Source organism: Nannospalax galili, unplaced genomic scaffold, assembly GCF_000622305.1.
Source record: "Nannospalax galili isolate Female #2095 unplaced genomic scaffold, S.galili_v1.0 scaffold1519, whole genome shotgun sequence".
Taxonomy (NCBI): domain Eukaryota; kingdom Metazoa; phylum Chordata; class Mammalia; order Rodentia; family Spalacidae; genus Nannospalax; species Nannospalax galili.
This window is the reverse complement of record NW_008342631.1, coordinates 674,666-694,180: the sequence shown is the minus strand read 5'-3', so window position 1 is coordinate 694,180 and position 19,515 is coordinate 674,666. Positions and strand designations below refer to the sequence as shown.

At 39.3% G+C, this 19,515-nt stretch overlaps 2 protein-coding genes across 2 annotated transcripts in view; one reads left to right on the top strand and one right to left on the bottom strand.

Annotated features, from left to right (window-relative positions):
- The window catches only part of LOC103738627 (zinc finger protein 124-like), a 49,388-nt gene extending 38,664 nt beyond the window's left edge, over positions 1 to 10,724 (bottom strand). Inside the window, 1 exon segment of the mRNA XM_029566217.1 lies at positions 10,446 to 10,724. Coding sequence (XP_029422077.1) covers positions 10,446 to 10,724 — 279 coding nt within the window.
- Positions 10,725 to 16,830: 6,106 nt separating this feature from the next.
- LOC103738626 (zinc finger protein 709-like) lies at positions 16,831 to 18,578 on the top strand. Its single transcript, XM_029566216.1, is given in 4 exon segments — positions 16,831 to 17,032; positions 17,549 to 17,731; positions 17,901 to 18,408; positions 18,410 to 18,578. Coding segments are annotated over 4 exon segments (1,062 nt in total).
- Positions 18,579 to 19,515: the final 937 nt, after the last annotated feature.

Below are 19,515 nucleotides of genomic sequence, written 5' to 3'. Positions count from 1 at the left end.
GTTTTTAGATCCATCCATTTACCTGAAAATTTCATTATTTCACCATTCTTTACTGCTGAGTAGAACTCCACTGTGTAAATGTACCACATTTTCATGGGGCACTTAGGTTGCTTCCGTCTCTTAGCTATTGTGAAAAGAGTAGCAACAAACGGTTGTACAAGTGTCACTGCAATAGGATGAGTCCTTTGGATATATTCCAAGGAGTAGTATAACCCGGTCATATGCTAGGTTCATTTTTAGTTTTTTAAAGAGTTCTCCACAAGGGATTACATGAGTTTACAATCCCACCAGCAGTGAATGAGCATTCCCTTTTCTCTATATCCTCACCAATATTTGGTATTAAGGAGGTTTTAATTTTCATTTCCCTAATTACACTTTTTAAGATGTTTCTTAGCCATCTATCTTTGTTCCTTTGAGAATTCTGTTTAGATCTTTAGCCCATCTTTTAATTGGGGTCATTTGTTTTCTTGGTACTTTGTTTTTGAGTTCTGGATGTTAAACCTCTGTCAGATGTGTCACTGGCAAAGATTTTTTCCCCCACTCTGTTGGTTTTCCCTTGACTTTCTTGCTTATTTCTTTTGCTGTACACAAGTTTTTTTAGTTTAATGAGGTCCCACTTGTTGATTGTTGGCCTTAATTTCTGAGCAGCTGGTGTGCAATTTAGAAAGTCCTTTACTACATCTATATCTTATAGGTTACTGCCAGTGTTTTCTTCTAATGATTCAGAGTTTCGAGTTTCACATTGAGGTCTTTGATCCATTTGGAGTTGACTTTCGTGCAAGGTGAAAGATAAGCATCTAATTTCAATTGTGTACAGATGGACATCCAGTTTTGCCTGCACCATTTGTTGAAGACGCTGTCTTTCCTCCATTGTGTATTCTTGGCACTATTGTCAAATATCAGGTGGCTGAAATTTCATGTACTAAGGTTTGGATCTTCAATGATGTTCCATTGATCTTTGTGTCTATTTTTGTGCCAGTACCATGCTGTTTTTATTACTTTAGCTCTATAGTATACTTTGAGATCTGGTGTAGTAATTCCCTCCAGCACTCTTTGTGCTCAGAGTTGCTTTTGCTATCTGGGGCCTTTTGTGTCAATATGAATTTAAGGATGGTTTTTTCTAATACCATGAAGTATATCATGGAATTGAATTGAATCTATATATTGCTTTTGGTAGGATGGTCGTATTTGCAATATTAATTCTTCCAATCCATAAGCATGGGAAGTCCTTCCATCTTCTGGTGTCTTCCTCAGTCTCTTTCTTTAAAGAATTACAATTTTCATTGCAGAGATCTTTTATATCTTTAGTCAGGTTGACTCCAAGATATTTTATTTTCTTTGCAGCTGTTGTGAATGGGAGCATTTCCCTGTACTCTTTCTCCAATTGTTCGTTATGGGTATATAGAAAGGCTACTGATTTTTGTAGATTCATTTTGTTGTCTGCCACTTTACTGACAGTGTTGATCAGTTCTAGTTTTCTGGTGGAATATTTGGACTCTCTTAGGTATAACATCATATCATCTACAAAAAAGGGATAATGTGAACTTTTCCTTTCCAATTATTATTACTCCTTTAATTTCCTTCTCTTGTCTTATGCTCTAGTAAGAGTTTCAAGTACTGTATTGAAAAGAAGTGGAGATCGTGGACATCCTTGTCTGGTTCCTGATTTTAATGGGAATTCTTCCAGTTTTTTTCCAGTTGGGAGGATGTTGGCTATGGGTTTATTGTATATAGCTTTAATTATGTTGAGGTTTGTGACCTAAAGTACAATTGCTTTAGAATATTTATGATGAATGCATGCTGAATTTTTTCAAAAGCCTTTTCTGTATCTATTGAGATGATGATGTGGTTTTTGTCTTTGAGTCCTTTTATATGATTTATGATGTTTATTGATGTGTGTATATTGAAGAATCCCTGCATATCTGGAATAAATCCCACTTGATCATGATGGAAGATCTTTTTGATATGTGTCTGTATGCAGTTTACAAGTATTTTGTTGAGAATTTTTGCATCTATATTCATTAAGGATATGGGTCTATAGTTTTCATTTTTGGTTGTGACTTTACCTGGTTTTGGTATTAGAGTAATGTTGACTTCATAGAAGGGATTTGGGATTTTTCCCTCTGTTTCCATCATTTTGAATAATTTAAATAGTATTGGTTGGAGGTTTTCTTTAAATGTCTGGTAGAATTCTGCTGTAAATCCATATGTGCCTGTGCTTGTTTTAGTCAGGATGTTTTGTATTACTGTTTCTATTTTCTAATATATTATGGGTCTGTTTGAATTGTTGATCTCTTCTTGGTTTAACTTTGGTGGGTCCCATCATTTTAGATTTCCATCCATTTCTTTTAGACTTTCAAATTTAATAGAGTATGCGTTTTTAAAGTATTCCCTTATAATGTTCTGGATCTTTTGGGTGTCTGTTGTGATGTTGCTCCTTTCATCTCTGATTTTTGTTGATTTATATTTGCTCTTTCTTTCTTTTGGCTAACTGGGCTAAGGGTCCGTCTCTTTTGTTTAGTTTTTCAAAGAACCAGCTCTTGATTCATTGATCCTTTATATTGTTTTCTTTGTTTCTATTTCATTAATTTATGCTCTGATTTTTGTTATTTCTTCTCTTCTGCTGGATTTGGGTTTCATGTGTTCATGCCTTTCCAGAGTCTTCAGTTGGAATGTTAGGACATTTATTTGTACTCTTTCTGATTTTTTAAAATTTTATTTATTATTTTTATTTTATGCATATGTATGTATCGCCTGCATGTAGGTAAGTGCACCCGTGTCATGCAGTGCCTGAGGAGGTCAGAAGAGGCTGTCAGATCCCCTGGGACTGGAGTTACAGACATTTGTTAGCTGCCATGTGGGTGCTGGGATTCAAATCCGAATATTCTGAAAGAACAATCAGTGTTCTTAACCATTGAGTCATCTCTCCAGCCCTTCTTTCTGATTTTTTAATGTAGGCACTTAGAGCTATAAAGTTCCCTCTTAGGATTGCTTCTAAAGTGTCCCAGATGTTTTATTGTGTTGCATTGTCCTTTTCATTGAATTCCTGGAATTCTTTTATTTCTTTCTTAATTTCTTATTTGACTCACTCATCATTCAGGAGTATGTTGTTTAATCTCCATGAGTTCTTGTAGTTACAAGGGCTTCTTCTGGTGTTGGTTTTAAACATTATTCCATTATAGTCTGATAGAATGCATGGAATTCTTTCTTTCTTATTTTCTTTCTTTTTGAGTTTTTTTGTGCCCCAGTATGTGGTCAATTTTTGTGAAAGTTCCATGGGGTGCTCAATAGAAAGTGTATTCTCTTATGCTTGGGTGGAATATTTGGAAAGTGTCTGTTAGTTCCATTTGGTGTATGGTATCATTTAACTCCGATATCTCTCTGTTTGTTCTTCATCTGCTTGACCTGTCTAATGGAGATAGTGGGGTATTGAGATCCCCTACTATAACTGAGTTGGGGTTAATCTGTGTCTTAAAGTCCTGTAGTGTTGTTTTTATGTATTTGGGTCTACCAGAGTTTGGTGCACATATGTTCATGATGGTAATATCTTCTTTGTTAGCTGTTCCTTTGATCAGAATGAAGTGACCCTCTTTATCTCTTTTGATTAGTTTTAATTTAAAGTTTATTTTGTCATATATTAGAATTGCAACCCTTACTTGTAGTGCCATTTGCTTGAAAAATTCTTTTCCATACTGTCACCTTAAGGTATTTCCTGTCCTTGAAGGTGAGATGGGTTTCTTACAGACAAAAAGATGGATTTTGTTTCTTAATATATTCAACTCGTGTCTAGCCTGTGTCTTTTTACTGGGGAGATCAGTCCATTGATATTTAAAATTATTATTGAAAGATGTGTATTGGTTGCCATCATTTTTGTTTACTGTTTGCATTCTTTGTGTAATTTTGTGTTTCCACAGTTATACCTTCATTTAGTTTCTTTCTGTTGCCCCTGGGGTATAATTGTTCCTTTCTCTGTTCTTTGTATTGTTTTGAGTATTCTTTGAAGAGCTGGTTTGTGGACATGTGTTCTTTCAGTCTATTCATGTTTTTGGAAGATTTTTCTTTCCCCTTCAACTATAATAGACATTTTTGCTGGGTAAAGTGTTCTGTGTTGGCATCTATGGTTATTTAGTACTGGAAATACCTTGGTCCAAGCTCTTCTGGCTTTCATAGTTTACATTGATAAGTCAGCTGTAATTCTGATGGCTTTTCCTTTATATGTGAGTTGTTTTCCTTTTGCAGCTCTCAGTATTCTTTTCTTCTGTACATTTCGTGTTTTTAGTAGAATATGCCATGGGGAATTTTTTTCTGGTCCTATCTATTTGGTGTTCTATGTGCTTCTTGTCTTTCCTTAATTTGGCGAAATTATCTTCTACAATCCTGTTTAAGTTATGGTTATCTTGAGATTCTACTCCTTCCTCTATGCCTATGATGTGTAGATTTGGTCTTTTCATGGTGTGCCACATTTCCTGCATATTCTATTCCTGTGTTTTAATTTTTTTTCATAATCTTTGCTCGAAACATCCAATTCTTCAACTTTATCCTTCAGTGTTGATATTCTGTTTTCCATTTTATTCATTCTATCCTTGAGGCTTTCTCCTCTTTTTCAAATTCACTTATGGACTTTTTCACTTTGTTCTTTATTTCAGCCTGAGTTTTCTTCAATGCTTCTGTCTTTTTGTGAACTCAGTGAGAAGTTTATCCCTATCTTCTTTTAGTTCTTTGATTTGTTTGTGTGTCTGTTTATTAAATTGGTTGAATTACTTGATCCTGTTTATGATTGTTCTTTTAAATTCTGTGTCCTGGGTTATGTGTAGGGAGTTCACTTTGTAGAACTCTCCTACAGGAGTGGTTGATTTTGGTGCTAACATACTGTTTTGGTTTTCCGTATTCTTTTTCTGTTGTGATTTTGGCATGTGGATTTCTTTTGTTGTTTGTGATTTTGGTATGAAACTCAAGCCTTTTGTTGAGTTGAAGTTTGCCTCTGTGTATTATTGGTATGCCTTGGTTTTTTTCTTACTGGGTATGCAAAGATGGTTGGTCTAGGTTTCAGGTTCTCTCAGATTTTATTTTGGAAGGAACTGCTGGTTTCAGACCAGCTGGTCAAGAGCTCCCACAGATGCCCAAGTCAGGCTCCAGTCAGGTCCACTCATGCTTCCTTCTAACATTTGGACCCTTACTAGTGGATACTCACAGCACAATTTAGGAAGTTCACTAAGGGGAGGTCTGATTTTGGCATTCTCGGGCAGACTGCTAAGGTTTCAGCCTCTGCTGTAGGACAGAGAGGTCTAGCCCTGGCAAAGTGGAGGGGCCTCGTGTAATCTGAATTAGGGGGCTTGGTACAGTGAGATTTTGGGAGCTCAGTACCATGTGGAGGCCAGATCCAGGCACTCTCAGGCAGTCTGCTGAGTTCTCAACCCCTACACCAGATAGAGGCCAGATCCAGGCACTCTTAGTCTGGACAGCTGTTGCATGTACACAAAATTCAGTCAAGCTAGCCTGAGCAGGCTCCATGACCCCTATGAGGCTCCTTCCTGAGGAACATGTGCAGACACATTTTTCCTTTCCCCTAGCAAGCTTATCTAATTTGGACATTGACAGCTCTCTTCATATTCTTGAATCTAATTTAACACTGAATTTTGGGTAAAATATTTTTCAAAATATGCCTGTGACTGTTCCCGGAAAAGAATCCCTCTGTCTCCAGGGTGGTGCAAGGGGAGGAGAAATGTGGTCCAGGACTCACAGTCTGCATAGTAGAGGAAGCCCCCTTGCAGCCCCCTCAGCCCTGTGTGCCCTCCACTCTGCAGTGTGCACTTCCTTTGCTTTCTCTCCTGCTAAAATGAAACTTGACTGCTACAGATCCCTGCTGCTCTCTCTGGACAGAGTTAAGAAGCAGTCGGTGCTGTGACTTGACAGAACTTATTATTCTGGAACCTGGCCCCTGCATGCTCTTTGTCTTGTAAGTTATGTTTAAGTTAATCAGATGATGTGAAACTTAAAAGTCTGGTATTTCCCTTATTCTTTAGGTTCTTCAGGGGATTTTTCTGTGAATGTCCTCTGAGGATTGCTGTGTGGACTTTCCTTAAAGAGGCTCCTCTGTCCTCCCCACCAACATCCCTCACTCCTCTCTCTCTCCTCTCATTTCACTTATTCTTACTCTAAATGAAACTCCTCTCCAAGTTGCCACTTTTTTTAAGATTTATTTTATAGCTACGTGTGTGTGTGTGTGTGTGTGTGTGTGTGTGTTTGTGTGCACTCTTGAGTGCAGTTGTCCATTATGGTCAGAGGATAAGAGATCCCCTGGAGCTGGAGTTACATATTGTTGTGTATGGCCTCATGGGACTGGTGGGAATCAAACTCAGGTGATCTGTAAGTGCACACTTGGAACCACTGAGTCATCTCTCCTGTCCTCTCTCCAGGTTTTATAGAGAAGCCTTTCCTTCTTAAGGGCTCCATCATGTTTGGCCTTTGCCATATATGTACCATTTTCTGTCTAATGTTCTTCCTCAGACCTCTAGGTCCTATCACCATCCCAATACCCTTTTTCCTCATAAATTTCATTCCTGAAGGGAATTGTGGCAGCTCTCCTTTTCCTGACTGACCACTGCTGCTCTCTCTCTCTCTTCATTGTTACATGTAACAGAGGCACAGTGGGTGTTGAGTCCTATAGCAAGAGGATGAACTTGATCTTTAAGGGCCTTGTGGATCCCTGAGATATGTTATACTCTATGGCTAACTCAGCTGTCAAGGTAGGATAAGTATAAGATACCAGTCTACGTCCTCCCACTCCTGTGCCCCCATGCACATGATTCCACTGTACCATAGGAATGGTATCAAGTGAGCAGAGCTCTTAGATGAGATCTTATAAAGCGCTTACTGATTATTAAGGGAAGTTAGATGTTGGGTGTGAGTAAAGCCATGGTGCATGTATAGGTCAAGTTACCTCATAGAGAGAGGAGTGATTTCCCCATGGGAAGTGGGGACCTGGGAAGTTCCTGCATGTGCCCACATCTCTGTAGAAAAGGAGTCATTCTTAAATGGAGTGAGTTGAGCTAGAAAGAAATAGGGGAACCAAAACCACTGCAAAAAAGGGTTCAAACTCTGGGCAGTATTGTTATAGACCCAAGGCTGTTTCATTTTCTCACTACCAGTTTGTTAACTGGGAGGGTGAAAAATCAAATTTACTTCTGGGAGGCCCTCACTGCCTACTCTCAACTTTCTGGCCCACTGGGAAGCATGCTGCAACCCCCTCTCCCCACACTGTCCTTATGATAAAAATTATAGTTTAGGGAATAAAGATATTTACTTGAGCTTGCCAACAAACCTTATGATGTCTAGGAGGGGGTTACTTACAAAAGCATGGATGCCCATGAGATTTTTTCCTACATCTCTACTGAGCTTTCCATATCCGTGCCTGCCAGCTAGCCAGCCCACAGTGGTGAAGCTCCCACTTCCTCCCTGGCTTCTTCCCTGTCTATCCTCAGACCCGCCCCCCTCATGTAATTGAAGCTGACTGATTGGATGGGAGACAATAACTGTCTCCCTCCTTTCCTACGGAGTCTCTTAGGGATTAGACTTCAAACAGTTGCTGGTTCTTTCAGAGGACATACCTACCCAACAGTGGGAATTTGAGGATCTTTCTGAGAATGGTGTGTTCTTTCTAGGGGCAGAATTCAGCACAAGCAGATTCTCAGAGTTGATTGATTTGAGATTGCTTTCAAATGTGTATGTGTTCATCTAAATGCAGATATGATGCCACATGAAGGTCTCATGTGTTTTTAGAGGCCAGAGATTGACGTTGAGTGATGCTCTTTGTCAGTTTCCTTTTTTTTTCATTTAGAAATTTTATTACTATTAATATGCATAGGTATATATCATGTGTGGACAGGCTCACATTTGCCATGAGGCATGTGTGGAGGCCTGAGGACAACTTTGCGGAATCAGTTCTCTCCTTCCACCTTTATGTGGGTTCTGTGGATTGTACTGAGTTTGCAAGGCTTACCAGAAAAGTGCTTTTGCCCACTGAGCCATCTTGATACCCCCCTCCCCTTCTTTATTGAGACAGACTCTCACTGAACAAGGAGTTCACTAATTCCCTTAGACCTAGAGCAGCCCAGCATGCTCTAGGCTTCCTGTAGTCTCAACCTCCTCACCACTGGGTTTAGAGCCATGTGTGCTGTGACCAGCTTTTTACTTCATCCTGGGAATCTAGTTTCTGGTCCTTATAGTTATGTGATAATGATCACCTTACAAGTGAGCCATTTCCTTAACTTCAAATTGTTTTCGTTTTTGTTTTTGCTTTTTTTTTTTATTTTGGTCTTTTTGAGACAGGGTCTCCTTGTAGCTTAAGCTGGCCCAGAAGTAGGTATGTAGATCAGGCTGGCCTCGAACTCACAGAAATCTGCCTGCCTCTGCCTCTCAAGTGCTGGGATTAAAGGTGTGCAGCACCACACCCAGGTGGGTTATTTTTTTCCATTGATTTATTTTTATTTTAAATGTATGAGTGTTATGCCTACGTGTGTATAAGTGCAGTGCCCGAGGAGGACAGAGGAGGCCATTGGATCCCCTGGAACTGGAGTTATGGACCATTATTAGCCACCATGTGGATACTGGTATTTGAACCTGGGTCTTCTGCAATAACAGCCAGTGTTCTTAACCACTGAACCATCTCTCCAGCCCCTCAAATTGAGGTTTTTATTTAGCTGTGCTGAAAGTAAACTACCTGTGGTCTTTGTATTTTGTATTGGAATTGAGTTCATTAGAGGTAAAGATGTTCTTTTTTGTCTTAATAACAGAAGAGTGAAAGTGCCTGATTGAAGGGTCCCCATGGGAACAGCCCTTATGGCTTGTGGCTTTAATACAAAGGGAAGCCTGCCTTATGTGGCCAGCATCTGATCAAACTGCTTTCAGTTGAAGAGTAAGGAGATGGAGGAAGCTGAATTTGTGGTGGTTACATTTGTCCATGAGTGTTTCGGAAGGGTGATAAGTACAACAAGATAGGAATCCATTGGAAATGGTTCTGCGAGGATGGCTGTTAATTGAGACCATGAAAAATAATGTATTTATAGACCAGGTGTGGTGGCACAGGCCCTTAATCCCAGCACTCAGGAGGCAGAGGCAGGAAGATCTCTGTTAATTCAAGTCCAGCCTCATCTACATAGTGAGTTCCAGGCAAGTTGGGGCTAAAGGGAGACACTGTCTCAAAGAAAACCCAAAACCTTATTTTTGTTTTATGTGTATGAATGTTTGCTCTGCGTGTATGTAAGTGCACCATGTGCATGCAATGGCTATGGAAGCCAAAAGTTGACAGCAGATTCCCTGGAACTGGAGTTATGGATGGATGTGAGCCACCATGTGCATGCTGGGAACTGAAACTTGGTCCTCTGAAAGAGCACCATGTGATCTTAACCACTGGCCCATCTCTCTAGCCCTAGAGTCCATTTTCATGGAATGGCTGGGTAGACATCAACAGTTCAATTAGGATGTAAGAGCAGTGAAATCTGCAGTCTGCCATGAGGGTTCAGTTGTGGTGTCTGAAGAGATCATAGACTCCTGGAGAAGGTGGAGATATTATGTTTCAGGCAGGATCAGGAATAACAAGATGTCAAATGGTTAAAAGTGACATGATAATTGGATTTTAGTGTCAGGTAAGGAGTAGTAATCAGAGAGTTAAGTTGCCCAGACCCAGTACAGAGTCCAGTGGTAGTGGCAGCATTATCCCGAGAGCAGGTAAGCAGCCTTTGCAACTGGAGTTGTGCATTGTAATGTTTAGGAAAGTTTAACCTTGGTCCTGGAAGAGTTTCAGAGGTCTCCCTGAACAGATTCCCTGAAGTGGGTGTCAGTGATCTGTAGGACATGGAATGGATAAAAGAAACACCACATAAAATTTAAATTTATATGATAGATCCCAGAAACATGAGAAGATCTTGGATATTCATTAGGATCTGGAGATTTTTGAAGGTGGATTTCACCTGATTCTTATCAGAGAGTAGATGGAGATTTCCAAGAGGATCACAGGAGTAGTGCTCATGAACTTCTGTAGGAGACCAGATCAATCCATGGTGATTGTCAGGGGAATAGGCAAGTTCATTCATGAGACAGGCAAAAGATTGACTGGGAAAGATGGAATCATGAAAACAACAGGAACAGCTTTATTGAAATAAGCAAACATCTCCCTTTTGGAAAAGCAGGGGTCCCTGAGCTGGGAGTCCATTGAACAGGTCCAGAGTCTTATAGGGACATTGGATCCTCTACCTTCCATTCTTGTTATTGTTCTGGCTTGGGTGTCCACCCCCAGTGGGCTCTATTTCCTGCCATGCTCCACCACAATGTCTCCTGGGAACAAGCTGTTGCCATCTTAAGAAACCTGCTCTAACTTTACCTATCTGCCTGTGTCCCTTCTCACTTTCCCTCAGTAGAAATGGATCTTGTAGCATCATTACAATTACAGATTTGAACTTGACCTGATAATTCCAGGTCCAAACAGCTTTGAGTGGTCCCTTTTCTTGTAGGAGGTTTTTATGATTGACCTGATCCTCTGGGTTAATGTGAAGGAATGATCCCAAAAAGCTGAGGTTAGGCTTGGACTTCTGCTTATCCCGGTGGTCATTATGAACCTCACAGTGTATCATAGTGGCAGCACTGAGAAGGAATGATCCCAAAAAGCTGAGGTTAGGCTTGGACTTCTGCTTATCCCAGTGGTCATTATGAACCTCACAGTGTATCATAGTGGCAGCACTGATGATGAGAATGTAAGGAAAGGGTTTATGTATGGTCATAGAGAGCTAAAACTGCAGAAGAGGTGAGTGTCTAGGAGGTCCAGGGACTGTGTCATCCCAGTGGTCTAATCTAATGGATCTTCGTCTGCTTCTCTTAAGGCCTGCTTTCTGATTGACGAGCTGTGTAAACAGCTAGCCATGCTGCCCCACCCAGATGAACTGTATCCCTTCTTACAAGATAAGCCAAAATATCTGATACACTTTTAAGTTTCTTGTCAGGTGTTTGTTGGCAGGAAGGAGAAAAATGCCTACTTCCTGGTACTTTTAATATCCATTTTAATGATGGGCCCTCTAGAAGTAATTTTTGTGTCTTCTTGAATGTACATTTTCAGTTTTACTAATATACATACATATGTACATATATAACATACATTCGTATGTATGTATGTATGTATGTATGTATGTATGTATATGTTTACTAGTCTGGCCTTGAAGTCATGGTGATTCTCCTTCCTTCCTTTCCAGAGTGGACTTAATGCCTGTGCTATAGGAGTTTTGTTCAGAAAGTCCTTTCCTGTGTCTGTAAGTTCTTGTCTAGTCCCTATTTCTACTCTATAATATTCAGGGTATCAGGACTTTCTTTGAAGTCCTTGATCCATTTGGAGTTAGGTTTGTACATGGTGAGAGATGGGGATCTATTTTCATTCTTCTGTATGTAGCAATCCAGTTTGACCAGCACCATTTCTCGAACACGCCATCTTTTCTCCAGTGTGTTTTCGACCCCTTTGTCAAAAATCAAGTTGTTGTTACTATGTGGACTCAAACCTGAGTGCTCACTTCTATTCCATTGGTCAGTGTGTCTGTTTTGATGCTAGTGCCGTCTGTTTTTAATCCTATAGCTCTGTGGTATTGAGATTAGGGATGGTAATCGCTCCAGTACTTCTTTTATTGTTGGAGTTTGTTTAAGTTTTGTTGTGTTTTTTTGTTTGTTTGTTTGTTTTGCTTCTCAATAAAATTTGAGATTATTTTCCTTTTTTTCAACATTTTATTTATTATTTTTATTTTATGTGTATGCATGTATTGCTTGCATGTAAGTAAGTGCACCGGTGTTGTGCAATGCCCATGGAGGACAGAAGAGACTGTTGGATCCCCTGGAACTGGAGCTACGGACAGTTGTTGGCTGCCATGTGGGTGCTTGGATTCGAGCCCAGGTCTTCTGCAAGAACAGTCAGTGTTCTTAACCACTGTGCGAGCTTTCCAGCCCCAAGATTATTTTTTCAATTTCTGTGTTTATATTGGAATTTTTATTGTGATTGCATTGAATCACTAGATTGCTTTTAGGATGGGCTGAAGAAGTGTTTGACCAATTATACCTTTGCACATTTTGTTGTTAGATTTCACCAGAGCACAGAAGGATACACATAGGGGATCAGAGGACATGTCAGAAAAATGGCCAGAAAAAAAAAAAAAATCTAAGAGCCTGGGTTAGGCATTGAATATTTCATACATATTTCTTCTAAAAATTAATATTTTGTCACGAAGGGAGTAGACAGGTTTATAAACCCTAAAAAAGTAAACTTAGGAGACTGGAGGGATGGCTCAGCAGTTCACAACACTTGCTGCTCATCTAGAGAACCAGAGTTCAGTTTCCAGCAGCCGTGTGTGGCACTCACAACTGCTTGTAACTCCAGTTCCAGAGAAACTGACATCCTCTTCTGGCCTCTGAAGGAACGAAATATGCATGATATTCACTCAGAGCCATTCACATACACATAAAGAAAAATAATGTACTTTTTAAAGTAAACATAGGAAGCTCAGTAATCTCTTGAAACAAGGTGCACAGTGCCCCTCACCAACATATAAAGATTAATAAGTAAATACTAACAAATCTTGAAGATTCTGAACCTCTGGCCTTGAAGTTCCCCAGAAGTTGTTCAGGAATCTTTCTAAATGGAGCTTCTGTGGCCATTATACCTGGTAAGGATGGATTTTCAAAGTTACAGCTGTCTTTCTGTCAGCCATGGTCTTGTGAGTAACCCCTCACCCATTCTTCTGTAAGAAACTGCAATAATTTACTAAACTAGACTATAATAGAATCATTTCTATTGAGTGTCATACTCTGGCATGAATAGATGTGGTACCACCTGCCCATGAGAAGATCTGAGGTTCAAATTTATACAAATTTTGAGCCTTCCCCAGGTCAGGGTATTGAGGTGCAAGATCCATCATCATCCCAATTATGTGTAGTGCCAATGAAAAAGTCAGGTGTAGGTGTGACAGATCTCGGAGTTATGTGAATGGAACTTGTCTCAACTCTCTAAGCCATGGCATCCCATTTGGAAGAATGGATTTCTGCCTCCTGAAAGTGAAACCTAGTTTCATTTTGGAACCACCTATTGGATGTCTGGATGGAAAGCTGGACTGATCTGGAGGTGATGTTCACAAAGACACTAGCTTTGCATTGGTCTTGTGGAGAAGTTTTCTGGGGAAGTGAAGGCCTGGCTACCTGATTTTCTCTGATCAGTCTGTATCTGGCATATTGCTGCAGTTCATATTATTAATACTGAAATTGAAGATTTTGACTAGCTTTAAGAATGCTTATTTTATAGGACACCACTGATCATTAGGAATTAGTACATGCACTATGTCATGGATCACTAAGGGTCAGGGTTAAATTTTGATGGTCTGATTTTCTTTGGAGTTTTAAAATATTAGTATTGTGTGTATAATGTGTAAGTACATGAATGTGTGCATGTCACCATTGTCAGGGAACACGCTTTTGTTGTCTGTTCACTCTTTTGATCTTTTTGTGGATTCTAAGAATCAAATTCAGTTTTTTGGGGGGGAGGTATTTTTGAGACAGGGTCTCCCTGTAGCCTGTAGCCCAGCTGACCTGGAACTTGCTATGTAGACCAAGCTGGCCTTGATCTCACTGAGATCGACCTGCCTCTGCCTCCCAAGTGCTGGGATTAAAGGCATGCACCACCACACCTGACATCAAATTCAGATATTTAAGCTTGTGTGGCAAGCACTTTCCCTACTGAGCAATTTACCTGGACTCGGGGATCAGATTTTTGTTTAATTTAATTAATTAATTAATTAATCTATTTTTATTTTATTTTATTTTCATCTTTTTGAGACAGGGTCTCCCTGTAGCCCCAGCTGTCCTGGAACTCACTATGTAGACAAGGCTGGCCTCGAACTGGGACCAGATTGTTAAATGTGCCAATTCATTTTGGCCCTTTGTCTTTACCTTTTTGGGGGGGACGTCCTTGAAATGTGTTAGGCAAACATCACTATGTTTTTCTTCTGCTTTGACAGTTCCTAGGCACTTACTGATCCTTGTCAGTTTTTCATTCAATAAAAAATTATCTGGTTTGGTGATTCATGAATTTTTTTCTAATAGTACAAAATGCAATCATGAATTTTGGTGACCTGCTTCCTGCCCTTCCCCTTTCCGGTCCTTTTTCCTCCCTCTTTTCTTCCTGGGATCGTCGTTTTGTTACATAGCTTAGGCTGATTGAACTTTTGTGCTCATGTAGACATTCTGTGTCATTCTCTGATGCATCTGTGACTGTACATACATGTCAACATTACTGACTACATTAACTTCTTTCTGAAGCACATGTCACCTTTATACTTACTTTATACACATTTGACATTGTTTAATTTGAAAAGTATTGTCTTAGGCTCTTTAAATATTAACCATGGATCTTATTTGTTATTTGATTAAAATTGTGCTTGAGGGGCTGGAAAGTTGGCTCCGTAATTACGAGCACCAGCTGCTGTTGCAGAGGACCTGGGTTTGATTCTCAGCATCCACATGACTGCTAACGATCATTGGTAACTCCAATTCCAGAAAGTCAAATGCTCTCTTCTGAGCTCCAAGAGCATTGCACACACAGTCGCACTTCCATACATGCAGGCAATACATTCATACACATAAAATAAAAATAGTAAGTAAAATATATTTTTAAAAATTGTGCTTGAGTAAACTACTGATAGTGTATATATTATTTCTCCTGTCAGCACATAGAATGGGCTCATTTCCTCCATTAACAAGGTGTGACAGCATGTGTGAATTTTCGCCCACCAAGGAAGCTCACTGCGATCAATGCTTCTTATTCTTTGGGGTCACAGGGCTGATCCTTTAGTTCTCTCTGTGAGTTTTGAACAGGTTAATAGACTTTCTGAATGAGAATCATTCACAATGTACCATAGAGTTTGTATGAATAATTTATGCTAGGTGATTTATCATTTCTGTGCATGCCATCTGTACCAATTTAAAATTTTCTCACACCATCAAATCTTAAACATGTGAGCAGCAATTTCTAAGGACAAGCAGACTCTTGCATGTTAATTTGCTCCTGTTCTGTACATCAGGGTGTCAGACTTTCTTAAGGTAGGAAATAGACATGCGCTGTAGGAAGAGAATTGAGGCAGAGCAACAGCACATCTTGTGCCCTGTGCACAGTAGTGAGAGGAGTGTCCCTCCAGCAGTGTCCTTCAGAACCACTCAAATCTTGCATTAGAACTTCTGTGTCATGGAACAAAATGTGTGGGTAGCACAGAATTGTGTGAACCTATTATCATTTGAATCTATGGAATGTTTAGGATTCTGTCATTTGAGGATGTTGTCACGAACTTCACCCAGGAAGAGTGGGCTTTGCTGGATCCTTCCCAGAAAAATCTCTACAGAGATGCTGGAAGCCTGCAGGAACTTCAGTTTTATAGGTAACAATATCATCTTACCTCCCCTTAGTATACTAAGGAACAAGTGTTTCTTAGAATTGATGCTCCTCTGTGATTTGGAATATTGAAAGAGAAGAATGTGTGTATTTAGGAAACAAATGTGAAGATGAGAATATTAAAGACCATTATAAAAGTTCTGGAAAAAGTCTAAGGTAATTTGGAAAAAGTAGAAGGAAAGTTTCTTTGAAGGAATTTTTTAAAGATTTATGTTTATTATTCATTTGTGTGTGTGCATGCGTGTCTGTCTGTCATCCTGTCTGTCTGTCTTTGCAAACCTGTATGCATGTGCACAAGGAGATCAGAAGATCTTGGACTCATGGAGCAGGAATTACAAGAGGTGTGAGCTACCTGAGTTGGGTGCTGGCAACTAAACTCTGGTCCTGTGGAAGAGCAGCAACTGAGCTTAACAGCTGAGCCATCTCGCCAGTCCCCCATTAAAGATATTTTAATATGGGCTGGAGAGATGGCTCAGAGGTTAAGAAACACTGGTTATTGCAGAAGACCTGGGTTCGAATCCCAACACCCACATGACAGCTAACAACTGTCCCTAACTCCAGTCCCAGGGGATCCAACAGCCTCTTCTGACCTCTGCCGGCATTGCATGACACAGGTGCACTTATTTACCCACATGGAGGCAATACATACATACACATAAAATAAAAATAATAAATAAAACATTTTTAAAAGATATTTTAATATGAACATTTATGAATAAAAAGTAAGCCTAACTTTGTATTGTTTCCAACCATTCAGATATGACAGAAGAGATATACTCTATCTAATTTGGGGAATAGTATGTGACCTACATTTTGTAATAAATTGACTTTTACTAAAATGCTTTTTGTTTTTACAGAAGTTCCTTGTTTGAGACACTCTGTGAGCATACAGAAGATCATCAGGATGGAGAAACTTTCACGTGGATAGCAAACGCCAATATGAGCATGAAAATTTCTAGTGACCTAACACCGTGTGAAAGAAATGTATGTGGGAAGGTTTCCATGTGTCATTCACCCTTTAATAACCATCCTACTTCTCACTCTCAATACTAACTATATGAGCCTGAGGAGTATGGAAACAAGCCACAGAACTCTCTCTCACAAGCTGTCAAAGACATACGAGAACTCACACTGTGAATGGACCTTTGGAATATAAGACATATTTAACTTATTTTGATTTCCAATGTTTCTTGGTAATAGATCAGGAAGCACACAATGCAAAAAAGTTCATCAATACAAAAAATATAGAAAGGCCTCTGTTTGTGGCAGTCCACTTCATACAGCTGGAGGAACACAAACTGTAAGAAAGCATTATCAGTGTAATGTATGTGGGAAACAGCTGAGTTCTTCCACTTCTCTTCGAGGACATGAAAGAATTCACAGTGGCAAAAAACCCTATGAATGTAAACAATGTGGTAAAACCTTTAGATTTCTTAGTTCTTTACATTTACGTGAAAAAAATCATACTAGAGAAAGCAGCTATCAATGTGAACATTAGAAAAGCCTTTGGATGTGACAGTCATCTTCAAAGACATGTAAGAACACATACTGGAGAGAAACCCTATGAATGTAAACAATGTGACTAAAGCCTTCAGAAGTAACAGTCATCTTCGGGGGCTGGAGAGATGGCTCAGCGGTTAAGAACACTGATTGTTTTTGCAGAAGATCTGGGTTCGAATCCCAGCACCCACATGGCAGCTAACAACTGTCCATAACTCCAGTCCCAGGGGATCCCACAGCCTCTTCTGACCTCTAGGCATTGCACAACATGAGTGCACTTACCTACATACAGGCAATACACACATACACATAAAACAAAAATAATAAAATAAAAATTTTAAAAGTCATCTTCACGCCGGACGTGGTGGCGCACACCTTTAAATCCAGCACTCGGGAGGCAGAAGCATGCGGATCTCTGTGAGCTCGAGGCCAGCCTGGTCTCCATAGTGAATCCAGGACAGCTAGGGCTACAGGGAGACCCTGTCTCGAAAAAAAAAAAAAAAAAAAAAAAAAAGTCATCTTCAAAGACATGAAAAAAAACACATGCTGGAGAAGATCCCTTTGCTTGTATACAATGTGGTAAAGCCTTTAGCTGTCACAATGATCTTTTGTTACATGAAAAAAATCATACTGGAGAAAATCCCTGTGAATGTAAACAGTGTGGTAAAGCCTTTACACATCATAGTCCTCTTCAAAGATATGAAAAAATTCATACTGGAGAGAAACCCTACATGTGTAAACAGTGTGGCAAAGTCTTTAGACAGTGCAGTAATTTTCAAAGACATGAAAAACTTCATACTGTCGGGAAGCCTTATGAATGTAAACATTGTAGTAAACCTTTAGAAGTCACAGTTATCTTCCATTACATGAAAAAAAATCATACTAGAGAAAAAACATATGAATATAAACAATGTGGTAAGACTTTTACATTTTCTAGTTCCTTACAGTTTACATGAAAAAAGTCATACTAGAGCAAAACCTTATGTATGTAAGCAGTGTAGTAAAGTCATTAAAAGTAGCAGTCACCTTCAAAGACATGAAATATCATATACTGGGGAGAAACCCTATGCATGTAAACAGTGTGGTAAAGCCTTCAGTTGTCACAGTGAAGCTCAAAGACATGAAACTCTTCATACTGTAATAAAACCCTATGAATGTAAACATTGTGGTAAAGCCTTTAGAAGTCACAGTTACCTTCAGTTACATGAAAAAATTCATACTGGAGAAAAACCATATGAATGTAAACAGTGTGATAAGGCCTTCACATTTTCTAGTTCCTTACAGTTACATGAAAAAAGTCATACTGGTGAGAAACCCTATATACATAAACAATGTAGTAAAGCCTTTAAATGGCACAGTGATCTTCAGTTACATGAAAAAATTCATTCTGGAGAAAACCCTTATGCATGTAAACAATGTGGTAAAGCCTTTAGACAGTGCAGTCATCCTCAAAGACATGAAAAAAACACATACTGGAGAGAAACCTTATGCATGTAAACAGTGTGGTAAAGCCTTCAGATGTCACAGTGATGTTAAAAGACATGAAAAAATTCATACTAAACAAAACCCTGTGAATGTAAACTGTGGAAAAGCCTTTAGAACATCACATTCATAGTTACATGAATTCATATTTTAGTCAAACTATGAATGTTAACTAAACAGTGTGGTAAAGCCTTTAGATGCCACAGTTATCTTCATTTACATGAAAAATTCATACTGGGCCAAAACTCAATAAATGAAAGCTATGTGGTAAATCCTATATATGGTACATTTATCTTAAATTACATGAAAAAATATCATACTAGAGAAAACTCTTGTCAATGAAAGCGATGAGGAAAACCTTTACATTTCATAGTTTTTTACAATTACAAGAGGAAATTCATTGTGGCAAAGAACCCTGTGAATGTGAACAATGCCTATAGTTGTTAAATTTCCTAAATTACATGGCAGAGCAGTTTCACACCACAGTGCTCTTTCAATATCAACTCATGTGAGAAAATTCCTAGAGATGTAAAATCCAAGTGTTGTTAATGCTTTATATAGGAGTTCACTTCAGTTATGGATAAGAACTCACTCTCAAACCTCCAAGAATATAGAGAACGGGGACAAGGATTGAGCTGTCACAGTTCCTAACAGTAACACTGCTGTGCGAGGTATTTCCTGGGGAGACATGAGGAAATGTCTACTCACCCGAGATAGAGAATTAATGACAGAAAAAAATTATATCAAAGTTCACCTAGGTAAACCAATGATTTTATCAGGGTTATTTACAGAAGCATGGATAATCAGAGACATCTGCATCACCAAAAAGCCCATCCAGCCTAAGGATGACTCATGGAAACTGCAATCCTGAGATCTCTGCACAACTGACAGGCAGCTTGGTTAGTTGAAGAATTTCTTCTCACAATTGTTTACTGCCTCTATAACCTTATGGAGTGGCCTTGGGAATGTTGTAAATTTGGTCATTCCAGAACTTATTGTTTAGTTCTTGAGTCTCATGCCTCCCTTTGAGAGGGACTGCATCAATTCCAAGGAAATTTCTCGGCAGCAGT